The sequence below is a fragment of the Bubalus kerabau genome, chromosome 10 (assembly GCF_029407905.1).
Source record: "Bubalus kerabau isolate K-KA32 ecotype Philippines breed swamp buffalo chromosome 10, PCC_UOA_SB_1v2, whole genome shotgun sequence".
In the NCBI taxonomy this organism is placed as follows: Eukaryota; Metazoa; Chordata; class Mammalia; order Artiodactyla; family Bovidae; genus Bubalus; species Bubalus kerabau.
In genome coordinates this window covers 91,410,876-91,425,056 of record NC_073633.1, presented here as the reverse complement: position 1 = coordinate 91,425,056, position 14,181 = coordinate 91,410,876, and the positions used below count along the sequence as shown (strand labels likewise).

General features: G+C 42.7%; 1 protein-coding gene across 2 annotated transcripts in view; it reads left to right on the top strand.

Moving 5' to 3' along the window:
* The first annotated feature begins 2,958 nt into the window (after window positions 1–2,958).
* The window catches only part of TMED10 (transmembrane p24 trafficking protein 10), a 34,887-nt gene continuing 23,664 nt past the window's right edge, over window positions 2,959–14,181 (top strand). Inside the window, exons 1-2 of one of the 2 annotated variants that reach the window (XM_055538687.1) lie at window positions 3,221–3,356; window positions 3,658–10,927. In XM_055538687.1, coding sequence (XP_055394662.1) covers window positions 8,657–9,766 — 1,110 coding nt within the window. In that variant the 5' untranslated portion in view covers window positions 3,221–3,356; window positions 3,658–8,656 and the 3' untranslated portion in view covers window positions 9,767–10,927. Of the gene's footprint in view, window positions 3,357–3,657; window positions 10,928–14,181 lie in introns of those variants that run through there. The other variant, XM_055538688.1, reaches the window with a different exon arrangement.

Genomic DNA, 14,181 nt, shown 5'->3' with positions numbered 1-14,181 from the left:
AAAACATTTTCTCTAGTTGTGGGACAGTTTCCATTTGCTCTCCAATTCAGAATGAGGCCTTTCCCCCAAAGAGATGTGAAATGGTACCTTATTTGTCATTCCCTTCTCCAGGGGATCTTCCCAACCCAGGGATCGAACCCACATCTTTTATGTCTCCTGCACTGCAGGAAGATTCCTTACCATCTGAGCCACCAGGGAAATCCTTATTTAACACAGAGGCAGAGTTGAAAAGTTCTCATTCCCTGGAGTATCTACTCTGCCCTCTAGTTACATAGCAGAGAGGGGAGTTTTTTGTTTTTTTCCCTGTAATTTTGTATGGAAACAAGAACACATTTTTCAATTAAAAAACAAACAAACATGTTGTTGCTGAAACTGAAGTGGTATCCTACACTTTGAATACATTATGGATTAAATAAATTTGTGTGAAAACAGCTAAGGAATAATGGAATAGATTTGCTGTTAGACCTCCTGCGAGGAGCTAAGGAATTAATCTTGCATTCATTTGAATCTTTATTTATTGTGCCTTCTAAGTGCCAGGCACTATTTGAGATTCAGAAAATAAAGTAGTGAACAAAATAGACAAAAATCCCTGCGCCTAACAAAATAGATATCCTAATTAAGGAGACAGATCAATATTAAGACAGATTTATCATTAAATTATTAATGATAAATAAGTAAATGTATGCAGCATTAGATAGTGATGAGTACTAAGGAGAAAATATAAAGGAGGGAAGGGAGGGGGCAGAGGGGGTGGGGAACAGGAAAGAGCTGAGGGCCAGGATAAGTGAGACAGGAAAGGACTTGAGAGCTGTGACTGAGGAAAGTAACTCAATTTCTCTAAGTAAAATATAATTTCTTCACCTGTAAAATATAAATAATATTAATAGCACCTTTCTAAAGATAGTTCAGGCCCTCAGACTGACTTTGTCACTTTTAAACTATGGGACTTTGGGTACAAGAATTCTTTGGGGTCTCAGAACCTCAGTTTCCTCATTTATAAAATCAAAAGATTTGCTCAGCCTATGTCACACTGGTTTTTGAAAGTGCCAACCAACATAATTAATATGTGCGAAAATATTTTAAAACATATAAGCTATTATTTAAATGTAAGAAATCTAAAGAAAACATACACATAGGGTTTTTTTTATGGTTTGCAAATCTCTTGCTGATGATCAGCAGAGCCTCAGGACTGTGAGTAAACAATGAATTAGATAATGACTTGGTACTGATTCCATGTACTGGCAAGGAAAAGGCCAATGCAAATTATCAGGATGTACTGGGAAATCCCATGGACAGAGGAGCCTGGTGGGTTACAGTCCACAGGGTCACAAAGAGTCAGACATGACTGAAGCGACTTCGGACGCACACACTAATAGAGTGTCCCTGGTGGCTCAATTGTTAAAGAGTTGCGGGCAATGCAGGAGACTGCCTACAATTTAGGAGACCTGGGTTCGATCCCTGGGTTGGGAAGATCCCCTTGAGGAGGGCATGGCAACCCACTCCAGTATTCCTGTCTGGAGAATCCCACAGACAGAAGAGCCTGGTGGGCTACATTCCATGGGGTCACAAGAGTCAGACACAACTTAGCGACTAAACCACCAATGAGTAGATTAGCAATCACATCTCTTTGAAGAGGGATAAAATAATCAAATAAGTGTTCCTAAGTAGACACCTCATAAAATAATTATTATATGACATTTGTCATATTTTAAAATGATTTATGAAGAGCTGACTCATTTGAAAAGACCCTGATGCTGGGAAAGATTGAGTGCAGGAGAAGGGGACGACAGAGGATGACATGGTTGGATGGCACTATCGACTCAATGGACATGGGTTTGGGTGGACTCCAGCAGTTGGTGATGGGCAGGGAGGCCTGGCGTGCTGCGGTTCTTGGGGTTGCAAACAGTTGGACACAACTGAGCAACTGAACTGAACTGAAAATGCTTTACAGCTCCTTTATGTTTGTTCTTGTTTTGTTTGTGTGACTTCAGCTCCAGAAAAACTAGGTAGACTGAAAGAAGTTATAAATACGGAACAGTTATTTAATTTGCTAAGTGCAGACAGTCCACCTTCTGAGTATTTCTGTAGATGCTCAATAAACATGAATCAAAGTAAGATAATTTCAAACTAAATACTTTTTTTCATCTTCCTATTTTTTTCAGCCTTGAATCCCCATAATGGTTAAATCAATAAACATGTCAGTATGTACGAATGGTATAGAGTCTGGCACACAGTAGGCAGTCAATAAATATTTATTACAGGAAAGCATGAATGATTACTATATAAATTTTCTTGCTATGACTAGTAAGACGGTATTTTAAACGTTTAAAATACACCAATACTTGCCCTCCGTATACAACTCTTATCTGGTAAACCACATTAGGTCCATCTACAGTGTTCATTCAATTTAAATATTAATCCAAATTTAGTTTGAATACTACCTGACAGAGTAGGTGCTCAATATTTGCTAAATAAGATGCACATTCAGAAATTAGTTACTACAGCCCAAATAACCCCCACTCAGGCCCACGAACTGGACACCTCCAGCTCACATTCACCAGGTGACTTCTACCACTTCTCTGAAGTTCTGGCCCCCACTCGCCTAATAGCCAGAGTAGAATCTTTCCTCAGCTTCTCGAAGTCTTCCTCTTAGGTGCTCTACGTAACAACTGTCACCAGGGTGCTAGGGCCGCCCCACAGCCGGTCCGGGGTGGTCGGTGGGCGGGCCCAGCGATAGGCAGTGTGGCTGTTTCCTATTGGGGCTTGGTTGCTATGGTATCACCGACCTTAAACCTCGCGGGCGCTACTTCCGGAAGTTAAAAGAAAATTACTTCCTGAGCTGCCCGTACTTGCTATGGCCGACTGAGCAGGCACTGAGCTTAATAAAAATGAAACTTTTCTTGGAAACCCCTAGAAAAATCTCATTTAACCACTTTAATTTGTGGGCATGACGTAGTATCATATCCCTTCTTCACTTTATAAAGGTTTACTAATACATCCCCCCCCTCCCCAGTCAATGTGCCAGTCTCCAAAATGGCGCCAGCGACTTTGAGAAGGTCAGAGGTGAGTTCCGTGGGCCCTCCCGGTTCCGGCGCGATCGAGGCCCAGGGCGGCGAACAGTCTCCGGCACCATGTCTGGCTCCTCAGGCCCACAGGCTCAGCGTGGCCCTTGCCCGTTCGCGTTGCTGCTGCTACTCCTGCTCGGCCCCAGCTCGGTCCTCGCCATCTCCTTCCACCTGCCCGTTAACTCCCGCAAGTGCCTCCGCGAGGAGATCCACAAGGACCTGCTGGTGACGGGCGCATACGAGATCACCGACCAGTCTGGGGGCGCCGGCGGCCTGCGCACCCATCTCAAGGTGCGGCGCGGGGCGGGGCGGGGAGGGGAAACCGCAGGCGCCGGCGAGGTGGCCGAGGATCGGGGAGTCGGGCGGGCGGAGGTCTGGAGGGCCGGCTTGGCCCCGCGGAGCGCGAAGGGCGCGCCGTCGAGACCGCCCCCTCACCCCGCTCGTTGGCGGTCGCGGGGCGGGACTGGGAACCGCGCACCGAAGCCGGGAACCCTTTAGAGGGCCCGCCAGGGCCTTGGCGGATGTGGTGATCGCTGAGCGGCCGCGGCCTTGACTTTGGGTCCTTGTGGTCTTGTTCCAGTTTTGGTTTTAGGTACCTTGAACTGGTAACTAGGGGTCTTCAAAGAAGTCTTTGGAGGCTGATTATTTGTTGGGATCATCATCATAAGACATTGATACCTGCAGGGAAAAAATGGAATCAGATTTACTGTGAATAATAAAAAGCTTTATTTCTTGAGCATCAGCTGTGTTCAGGTCCCGTGCTGCTGTACACATATTAGCGTTTAGTTCGCACACTACCCTAAGAACTAAGTACTGTTTAGCCTCATTTTACACATGATAAAACTGAGGCTCAGAAAGGTAATAGAGTTGGTGTCAGAGCTGAAGTGGATTCTTAGGTTGGGAGTTAAGTAAGGTGACAGAAAACTGCTGCAATCATATTCTCAACGTGTCTTTTATTTGTCATTCCTGTGATTGATTAAAGTCGATTTTTGGTGACAAAACGGTCTCAGTCTCTAGTCCTTTCCTTTCTGGTTCCCCAGAGTCTGGGCTTGGCCAAGTTTTCTGTAAATTTCAGTGATACTCTTGGATGGTGGCAAGTATTACTGTAGTGCCGGTTTGGTCCCATATTGATTTGGGATGACCAGACCTGATCTTTGAAGCGTTAATGTGTTTAATATCTGTCAATATTTGATTGTATTTTAGGTAATTTTATTCATTCACTAGAAGCACCTGGTTTTTGTTTTTAACAGGAGGGGTCTTGAACCCAGACAGGAAGAAACATTTTTACACTATATTAGAGCTTTGGGTGTAATAAAACCATAGTTTATTTGTAAGTATTGGAACCCATTAGTGGTAACAGATGGCCTCCTTGGTGGGTCAAAGGGTAAAGAATCCACCTGCAGTGTAGGAGACTCTGGAAGTGAGGGTTGGATCCCTGGGTCAGGAAGATTTCCTAGAGAAGGGCATGGCAACTCACTGCAGTATTCTTGTGTGGTGAATCCCACAGACAGAGGAGCCTGGTGGGGCCTACAGTCACAAAGAGTTGGGCGTGACTAAAGCGACTGAGTATGCACAGTGGTTAACAGATGCAGATTATTTAAACTTTGAGAGATACAAACTATTTTCACCACTGTTGCACCATGACCCAGACTTTTGTTATTCTCTTCAGGCCCCAAACTTCTCTCTGGCCAAGAAAGGAATGATGGCATAATTTTATAGGCTTAGATACAGTATTTTGGGGGTCCTGCTTCTGGCTCTTCAAAGGGTGTAGGGCATAGAATCAAAGAATTTGAGCAATGAAAGAGAGTATACTCTCGTCTCTAGTGTTGCTCCTCTGATTTGTACTTATGATTTAAAACCTTAACTATTCTTTACCTGGTAAAGTTTAAATTTTCCAACATACTCTGTAGCACTCTTCATGATCTGTTCTTGAAGCTTTATGTACTTTGTCATCACTCCCCTTTGCATTTTATATATGAGCCACCCTGAACAGTACCCTAAACTCAGTTTATTTTAATCTTACAGTGTAACTAGTATTATATCTTGTCTTCCTCATTAGACTATTAGTATCGTGAGGGCAGTAATTATTTTCGTGTTCATTTTTTTCTGAATGTCAAGCATACTGCCTTGATTCTAGTAAGCACTTAATACAGGAAGCATATAATATAGCAGGTTCTTACAGGAATTACATTTATATCCAAGGCTGCTGAAGGGACCTCAGCAGCAGGAATCTGTATCTACACGCTACCATTTTACCATCACACACTTGCTCTCGCCACATCTGCTCTGTTCTCTTGCTTTGTGGTTGTTTATTTCTAAGTCAGGCCCGACTCTGCAACACCATGAACTGCTGCACACCAGGCCTCCCCGTAGTCCTTCACCATCCCCCAGAGTTTTCTCAGACTCATGTCCATTGAGTCGGTGATGCCATCCAACCATCTCATCCTCTGTCTGCTCTGTTCTCTTGCTACTGGCCAGCTTACTCAGACTGCCTCCGAGGTCCTTCACCTGGATGCCAAGTAGGTAACAAAAATGAATGAATTGGGCCAGCTATAAGAAAAATAGCAGCCGTGATTGATAAATGAGGGATAACTGGTAGTAGTGGAAACTGTCAGTTTGGAATAGTCAGTACTTATCTCTTGATGTGGACCTGTTGCCACATCTGGTTTTTCAAATGAAGTTAGAAATCCGGATTTTTAAGCGAAAGCTCTTGATTTTAAAATATCACCAACTAATTCAAGTTGGTCTTGGCATTTGTTTTTTTATAGAGAAGAGTACAGTCTGTCCACCATGTGTACACATTACCCAGATTATCGGAATCGTGTCACACTTATTTCATCTTAACTGCTTCTCCCTTCTCATTTTATGCTGAGTCGTTTTAAACTAAAGTCTAAATAATCATGGTGTGTCAGTCTTTCATACTTCAGGATGAATCTCTTTAAAAATACGAGCTTAATCACAATGTTATGTGGCTATTTTCATGCCTTGCAAAGTTAACAATAGTTCCTTAATGCTGTCTAATAATTGATTGATGTTTAGGCACTAAATTGTATCTGACTCTTTTGTGACCCCATGTACTGTAGCCCTCTAGGCTTCTATGTCCATGGGCTTTCCCAGGTGAGAATTCTGGAGTAGGTTGCCATTTCTTCCTCCAGGGGATCTTCCCAAGTCAGGGATCAAACCCACATCTCCTGCATTGGCAGGCGGATTCTTTACCGCTGAGCCACCTACCCACTTCATACTCAAATTTCTCCACTTGTCTCAAAAATAGCTATTTAAAATTAATTTGTTGTATCTCTCAAGTCTCTTTAATCTACAATAGTTTCACTCTCTCTTCCCCAGCTCCCTTTTTTTTATATGCTTGAAATTATATTGTTGGGGTCAGTAGTCCTTAAATCATGTCCTACATTGTAGGTCTGTCTCTGCTTCCTTGAGGTGTCATTCGACGAGTCTGTCCCCCATGTTCTTGTAAAAGTAATCAACTATAAATAGGTAACTAGATTCGGGTTTATGTGAGGTTACTTCACGAGTGGTATTGTGTACCTCATGTGACATCATGGCACTGCACACAGCACTTTTGTGCCCCTTGGTGCTGCTAAGGTAGATCAGTAGATTCAGTGTGTGTATTAAAGTCCAACTGCTGCTATAAACAAATTATCATGGACTTAGTGGCTCACTGGTAGTTCGGCTGGTAAAGAATCCACCTGCAATGCAAGAGAGCCCGGTTCTATTCCTGGGTCAGGAAGATCCACTGGAGAAAGGGATAGGCTACCCGCTCCAGTATTCTTGGGCTTCCCTTGTGGCTCAGCTGGTAAAGAATCCGCCTGCAATGTGGGACACCTGGGTTTGATCCCTGGGTTGGGAAGATCCCCTGGAGAAGGGAAAGGCTACCCACTCCAGTATTCTGGCCTGGAGAATCCCATGGACTATATAGTCCATGGGGTCACAAAGAATCGGACACAACTGAGCGACTTTCACTGGTGGCTCACTGCACACATTTATCTTCCAGTTCTAGAGTTCAGAAGTCCTAAAATCAAAGTGTCAACAGGACTGTGTTCCTTCTGCAGGCTCTAGGGGAGAATCCATTTACTTGCCATTTCCAACTTCTAGAGGCCACCTGCGCTCCTTGACTGGTGACCCCTTCCTCCATCTTCAAAGCCAGAAGCATGGTATCTCCAAAACTTTCTCTTCCTTTCTCCAACCCAAACCTCTCTCCCCCATTCTCCCACCCAAACCTCTCTCCCTTCTCAGCTTCTATCGTCTCATCTCCTCTGACTCTGCTACTTCTTTCTTTCCCATATAAGGACCCTTAATTTAATTCACATCTGCAAACGCCTTTTTGCCACATAGAATCACATATTCACAAGTTCTGGAAATAAGGATATGGACATCTTTTTGGGGGTTGGGAACATTATCCTGCCTACGAAGTTGGTAACAGTCTGGAGCCTCTAATGTAAAGCTGCCAATTAATCTTTAACTTGTGAAGCTATTGATGATTTATATGGGTATATTGTTTCATTAAGATTGTGAAATGATGATTTTCTAATTGTTCATTTCGTATTTACTAGCTGGAATTACTCCTAAGAAATGCATCACGTAAAGCCATTTGGTTACTCTAAAATTTATAATTCAGGAAGGAAAGTTGGGCTTAGTGCACAGTTCATTCCTTTTTATTGTTGGTTTTCACAGCAAGTAGTTGTTGCTCTTGTCATTTCCACTATAGTCTGAAGAAGGCTGTTGTTTTAAGTATTATACTGAGATCATTTTTATTGTTGTTTACTTCCATTTTGGGAGTGCTTGTTTTAGTCAGTTGCAGTCATTCTTTATGTGCACTTGTCCCTTTGGCTCCTGGATCTTTTTGACCCAATCCTGTTGGACTTTGATGGCTTCCCTCTTTTGTGGTCAAACCCCTGACTTGGATGCAGCTGTTCCTCCAAGAAGTTGTGGTTCCTTTTTGTGAGGCATGGTATTTTAGAGACCATAAGTCAGGTGTCATTTTTAAAAGTTTAATATATTGTGCAGGCTGCAGAACCTATATGTGAGCTTGATCACACTCCTTAGCACAATTTGCGAACTTTTTCATAGCCTCTGTCCACTTAGTTCTGCTTTCTCTTAAAGTTTGACCACTCACTGCCCAGACTCTGCCTCAAGAATTCTCTCTATGCATCATTTTACCTTCTGAGGGGCAACTCCAGTGTGCAAGGATCTGAGTGGTTCAGCTTCTTTTTATATCCCAGGCCATATTCTAGGTCTCCAGACAGCCTGTTAATTATCTTCCTTTTGGTCATATATCCACCCCTGGTTTAAGCAGCCACGGTTTGGAGAAATGGATACTTTCTGCAAAAGTTGGTCACCTGGGCTTGGCATTTAGCTATTGCCCTGATTGAGACAGTCTCTCTTAGAAGGATATTTGTGAATGTAGTGTCTTGATAAACCTGTCTCATTCATCATCCTCCTGTCACGGAGCACCTTAATGTCCAGTGAATACATGAGTGTTACCATATATCACTCTGCCTTGTAGTTCAGTGTTTACCCATCTCCTCAGGTAGACTTTAAGCTTGAGCAGAGCCTGTGTCTGAATCGTCATTGAAATGCCTGTGTCTAATACAGACATCCTGGAATGTGAAGTCAAGTGGGCCTTAGAAAGCATCACTACCAACAAAGCTAGTGGAGGTGATGGAATTCCAGTTGAGCTATTTCAAATCCTGAAAGATGATGCTGTGAAAGTGCTTCACTCAATATGCCAACAAATTTGGAAAATTCATCAGTGGCCACAGGACTGGAAAAGGTCAGTTTTCATTCCAGTCCCAAAGCAAGGCAATGCCAAAGAATGCTCAAACTACCGCACAATTGCACTCATCTCACATGCTAGTAAAGTAATGCTCAAAATTCTCCAAGCCAGTCTTCTGCAATACGTGAACCATGAACTTCCAGATGTTCAAGCTGGTTTTAGAAAAGGCAGAGGAACCAGAGATCAAATTGCCAACATCCGCTGGATCATGGAAAAAGCAAGAGAGTTCCAGAAAAACATCTATTTCTGCTTTATTGACTATGCCAAAGCCTTTGACTGTGTAGATCACAATAAACTGTGGAAAATTCTTCAAGAGATGGGAATACCAGACCACCTGACCTGCCTCTTGAGAAACCTATATGCAGGTCAGGGAGCAACAGTTAGAACTGGACATGGAACAACAGATGGGTTCCAAATAGGAAAAGGAATACGTCAAGGCTGTATATTGTCACCCTGCTTATTTAACTTCTATGCAGAGTACATCATGAGAAACGCTGGGCTGGAAGAAGCACAAGCTGGAATCAAGATTGCCGGGAAAAATATCAATAACCTTAGATATGCAGATGACACCACCCTTATGGCAGAAAGTGAAGAGGAACTAAAAAGCCTCTTGATGAAGGTGAAAGAGGAGAGTGGAAAAGTTGGCTTAAAGCTCAACATTCAGAAAACGAAGATCATGGCATCTGGTCCCATCACTTCATGGGAAATAGATGGGGAAACAGTGGAAACAGTGTCAGACTTTATTTTTCTGGGCTCCAAAATCACTGCAGATGGTGACTGCGGTCATGAAATTGAAAGATGCTTACTCCTTGGAAGGGAAGTTATGACCAACCTAGATAGCATATTAAAAAGCAGAGATACTACTTTGCCAACAAAGGTCCATCTAGTCAAGGCTATGGTTTTTCCATAGTCATGTATGGATGCGAGAGTTGGACTATGAAGAAAGCTGAGTGCTGAAGAATTGATGCTTTTGAACTGTGGTGTTGGAGAAGACTCTTGAGAGTCCCTTGGACTGCAAGGAGATCCAACCAGTCCATCCAAGGATATCAGTCCTAGGTGTTCATTGGAAGGACTGATGCTGAGGCTGAAACTCCAATACTTTGGCCACCTCATGCAAAGAGTTGACTCATTGGAAAAGACCCTGATGCTGGGAGGGGTTGGGGGGCAGGAGGAAAAGGGGACGACAGAGAACGAGATGGCTGGATGGCATCACCGACTCGATGCACATGAGTTTGGGTGGACTCTGAGAGTTGGTGATGGACAGGGAGGCCTGGCGTGCTGCGATTCATGGGGTCGCAGAGAGTCAGACACAACTAAGCAACTGAACTGAAATGAATACAGTGGATGGTACATAGTAGGACTTCAGCCTAAGGAATGAATGAACAAATGAATTGGCACTGTCCTAATCTCATCTCTGATCTTTTCCTCTTCACTTGTCTCCTCCTACTCCTCACTGTAGCCATTCTGAATACCTTGCAGTTTTTTGAGCACAGTGTTCTCTTAACGGGGACCAGTCTTTACCTGTACACCTCTCCTGTGTGCTTCCCCAGTAATGGAAAGTAATGTCATGCCTACTGTGTAGGCATTATTGTACAACTGAGTTAAATATTCAGTCTTATTGAACTTGGGTCTGGAGTCAGACAGATTTGGATTCAGATCCCATCAGCTCCACCATTTAAAGGGGGTATGGTCTTAGGGGAATTACTTAACCTTTCTCTTTGAGTCTCTTATATGTAAGATGGGGATGATAGTGTTCGTAGAATTATTAGAAGGGCTAGTGGAGGTGAGCTCTTTATTGTGCAGGGCTTACTGCAGCGGGCCATAGATATTAGTGCTTTGCTTTTCTCTCTAGTAGATGAAAATTGAATTGCCTATCTGACTTCCTCTCCCTGTGTCATTGCAGTGACAGATAAAGAGCATTTTAATGAGTAATTCTGAAGTTTTGTGATTTTCCCATTCATTCAGTAAATATTTAATACTTAGTACAAATGCCAGACATAGCTGGGGTTATAGGCATGCATAGCAGACAGGTCCTTGACCTCTAGTGAGAACAAAGACAAAATACAAGTTTAAAAAAATACAGACAAATCTCATGTAGTAATAAGGATTATAATGAAAATCAAGCAGTAGGTGGTAAGGAGTGGTTAATAGGGTAAAATGTATTTGAGTGGCCAGCCAAGGCCTTTCTTTTTTTTTTTTTAATTTAATTAATTAATTTTCGATTGTTCTGGGTCTTTTCTCCAGTCGTGGGAGTGGGGGCTACTCTCTGGTTACAGTGAGCAGGCCTCTGGTTTGCAGTGGCTTCACCGGACGCACGGGCTTCAGTAGTTGCGGCTCCCAGGCTCTAGAGCACAGGCTCAATAGTTGTGGCCCGTGGGCTTAAGTTGCTTGGTAGCATGCGGGAATCTTCCCAGATCAGGCATCAAACCTGTGTCTCCTCAGTTGGCAGACAGAGTCTTTACCACTGAGCTACCAGGGAAGCCCCAGCCAAGGCCTTTCTGAACAGAGAGAGAAGTAGATTGAAATGATGGGTGGGACTATGTTGCAAAGATTTCTTCTTCAGGCCCATATTGGGATGTGTTTTCTGTTGCGATTTCCAATTGAGGTTATCCCTTCCCTACTCGTTTCATAAAATGAGGCTAAATCAGGCTAAATAGTTTCAGATTTAAAGATTGCTGCACAGAATTCAAGCAGGAAATACCAGCCCATTATGCAGAGTGAACATAGAAGTTTTCTCATACTTCAGGTCCACAATAAAAGCCTGTTGTAGGGACTCAGAATCTGTGAGTTACAAACTACATTTTCATAAAGATAGAGATTCCAGTATCCATTGTTCTTTGGAATCCGTGTTAATAGTGAAAATTGGAGGATGAATTAATTTTAGGGGATGAGATGAGTTATTGCCTAAGGGTGATTTATACTTTGGAAATACGTTACAGAAAAAAGAGAAAGCAGTTGTGAGGAGAGGTCATAATCATCACCAGAAAAGAAAGAAAAGCCTAATGGTAATAATTTAGGTCACTTAGACATTTTTAGCTTCTTCCAAATAATCCAATTGGTCTAACTTTTTTCTTATTGTCATTCTTCAAGAGTCCTGTTGCTATTAATAATTCATTTTGCCAAATGAGATTATTTTTTATTTGGCTATTACACTCAGATATGGTCCCAGTGTTTCCCAGCTAGCTTACAGATGAGGAAGCCAAACAAGATCATTTGGAAAGTTCAGCGTTGAGTCATAGGCCTATCACAGTTTAAGCCTAAAAATGATCAAGAAGAACCTTGGCCATTGGGAAACCATTGGTCTATAATTTTTTCCACCACTAAAAGCTGTATGAAAAGATTGTGTGTGTGTGTGTGTGTGCGCACGTGTGAGCACTCATGTGCACTACACATTTAATTGATCTTATTTGGAGTAGTTAACGCTTCAGCTCATGATTACTGTTGTCTATGCTGAGGGCTGATCTTTTTCTCTTAAGAAAAATACATCTTTCTCAAATTTACATTTGATGTGACTGTTATCCAGTGGATTAGAAACAGATCAAGAAATAGATGGTTTAGTACAGAAGGCTGATTGGTACATTAAAATGTAATGATATTAAAATCTAGTTTATTTTGTGTATTATATACTAATTTCTAGATTTAAATTAAAACCTGATTGTGTGTTTCTATCTCCATAAAAGTTAAACAACATTACTTCATTTAAACCTCTCTCATTCGACATTTGTCCACAGCCTTCTCTCTTTTCAAGTCATCTAGAGAAGGGGGCTGCTTAGAATTTGAAATTTCTGTATCATGTCTTTATGATGACTTCTCATGTTTCTAGGGAAGGGGAACTGATTTCTAAAGGTAATCTAGCAGGGTGCAGTGGCTTCTTTACTGTTTCTTGTGTGAGTCGCTGACTGGTGGTTGATCCTGAGCTGTGGCCCCCATATGCATATGCAGCCTCGCAGCCTGGACAGTGGAGCCTTCTGTGAAATCAGCCAGCTGGCCACAGACCAGAATTTGGGCTCCCAAACAAGCCTCCGACTTGAGGGAGGTTGATGTCATCTGCTTTATCCTGTGCCCCCAACCTCATTGTTCTACACAACTTGTGGGAAATCAAGGGACTAGTTGTTAAGAAAGAACAAGGCTTTGTTTGTGCCTGAAAGGGTCACACTGGAGGTTTTTACCGTAAATAACTTTGGAACAGTATGAAAAAAAACATTTGATCTGGCTTCACCCCCGCAGCAGTATTGTTAGGGCAGCAACTGGTCTTTCCTTCTCATTCCCCTTCCCTTCCTCCCTCTCTTTCTCTCCCGCCTACCCTGCACTCCCCCTCACTCCCACCCCCCCAGTCAATAATGACGTATTGCCTGTGTTGAGTTAATACAGTAAATGCTGATGAAATCAGGAAGAGAGCATCTATCCATTATCATACCACTGCCTGGAAATTTTCCATGTCTAGTTTTCAGTACTTCAGAAGCTTCTTTAAACGTCACTTCTGTGCTATGCTATGCCATTGCTGAGTTGTGTTGGAAATTTGAAAGAATTTAGTGTTGCTAGATGCTGCTTATGGCCTTCTAAGTTTGACTTTGTTCTGGGTAAAATCTAGATGTCCTTTGATTTCAGGGATGCTGTTGGTAGACTTCATACTTAATCTTGTTTGAAAGATCAGAGTAAATTTGTTTTAAATACAGCTGCTAGGCTATCAGAGTCATCCATATTCTTTGTATATAGCCTCTTGGAAGTATTTCTGATACTACTTTTCTAGTGTAAAACTACAGCATCTTTGGTGATTTGGTGTTCTCTCCCATTAGAGAAATAGACCCTACAGCTTTAGATTCAGCGTGAACTCTTACAAACTGAAACGTATGGACTTGCCACCTCTGATCATTATATATGCATCCACAGTCCTCTCTTCTCCTCCCCCAAACTTAATGTTGTTGAGTCCTTCGTGTTTATTACTTATCAGTAAAACACATGCAGGAATTGCTGAAGTAGTCTGATACTTCTTACTGTGGCCTGGTAGCAGCTAAAATGATTAATTGAATACCTGCGTTGTTCACTTCAGTTGCTCAGTCGTGTCCGACTTTTTGCAACCCCATGGACTTCATCACACCAGGCTTCCCTGTCTGTCACCAACTCCTGGAGTTTGCTCAAACTCATGTCCATTGAGTCGGTGATACCATCCAACCATCTCATCCTCTGTTGTCCCCTTCTCCTCCTGCCCTCAGTCTTTGCCAGCATCTGGGTTTTTTCCAGTGAGTCATCAGCTGGCCAAAGTAAGGAGTTTGGGCTTCAGCAGCAGTCCTTCCAATGAAAATTCAGGCTGATCTCCTTTAGGAT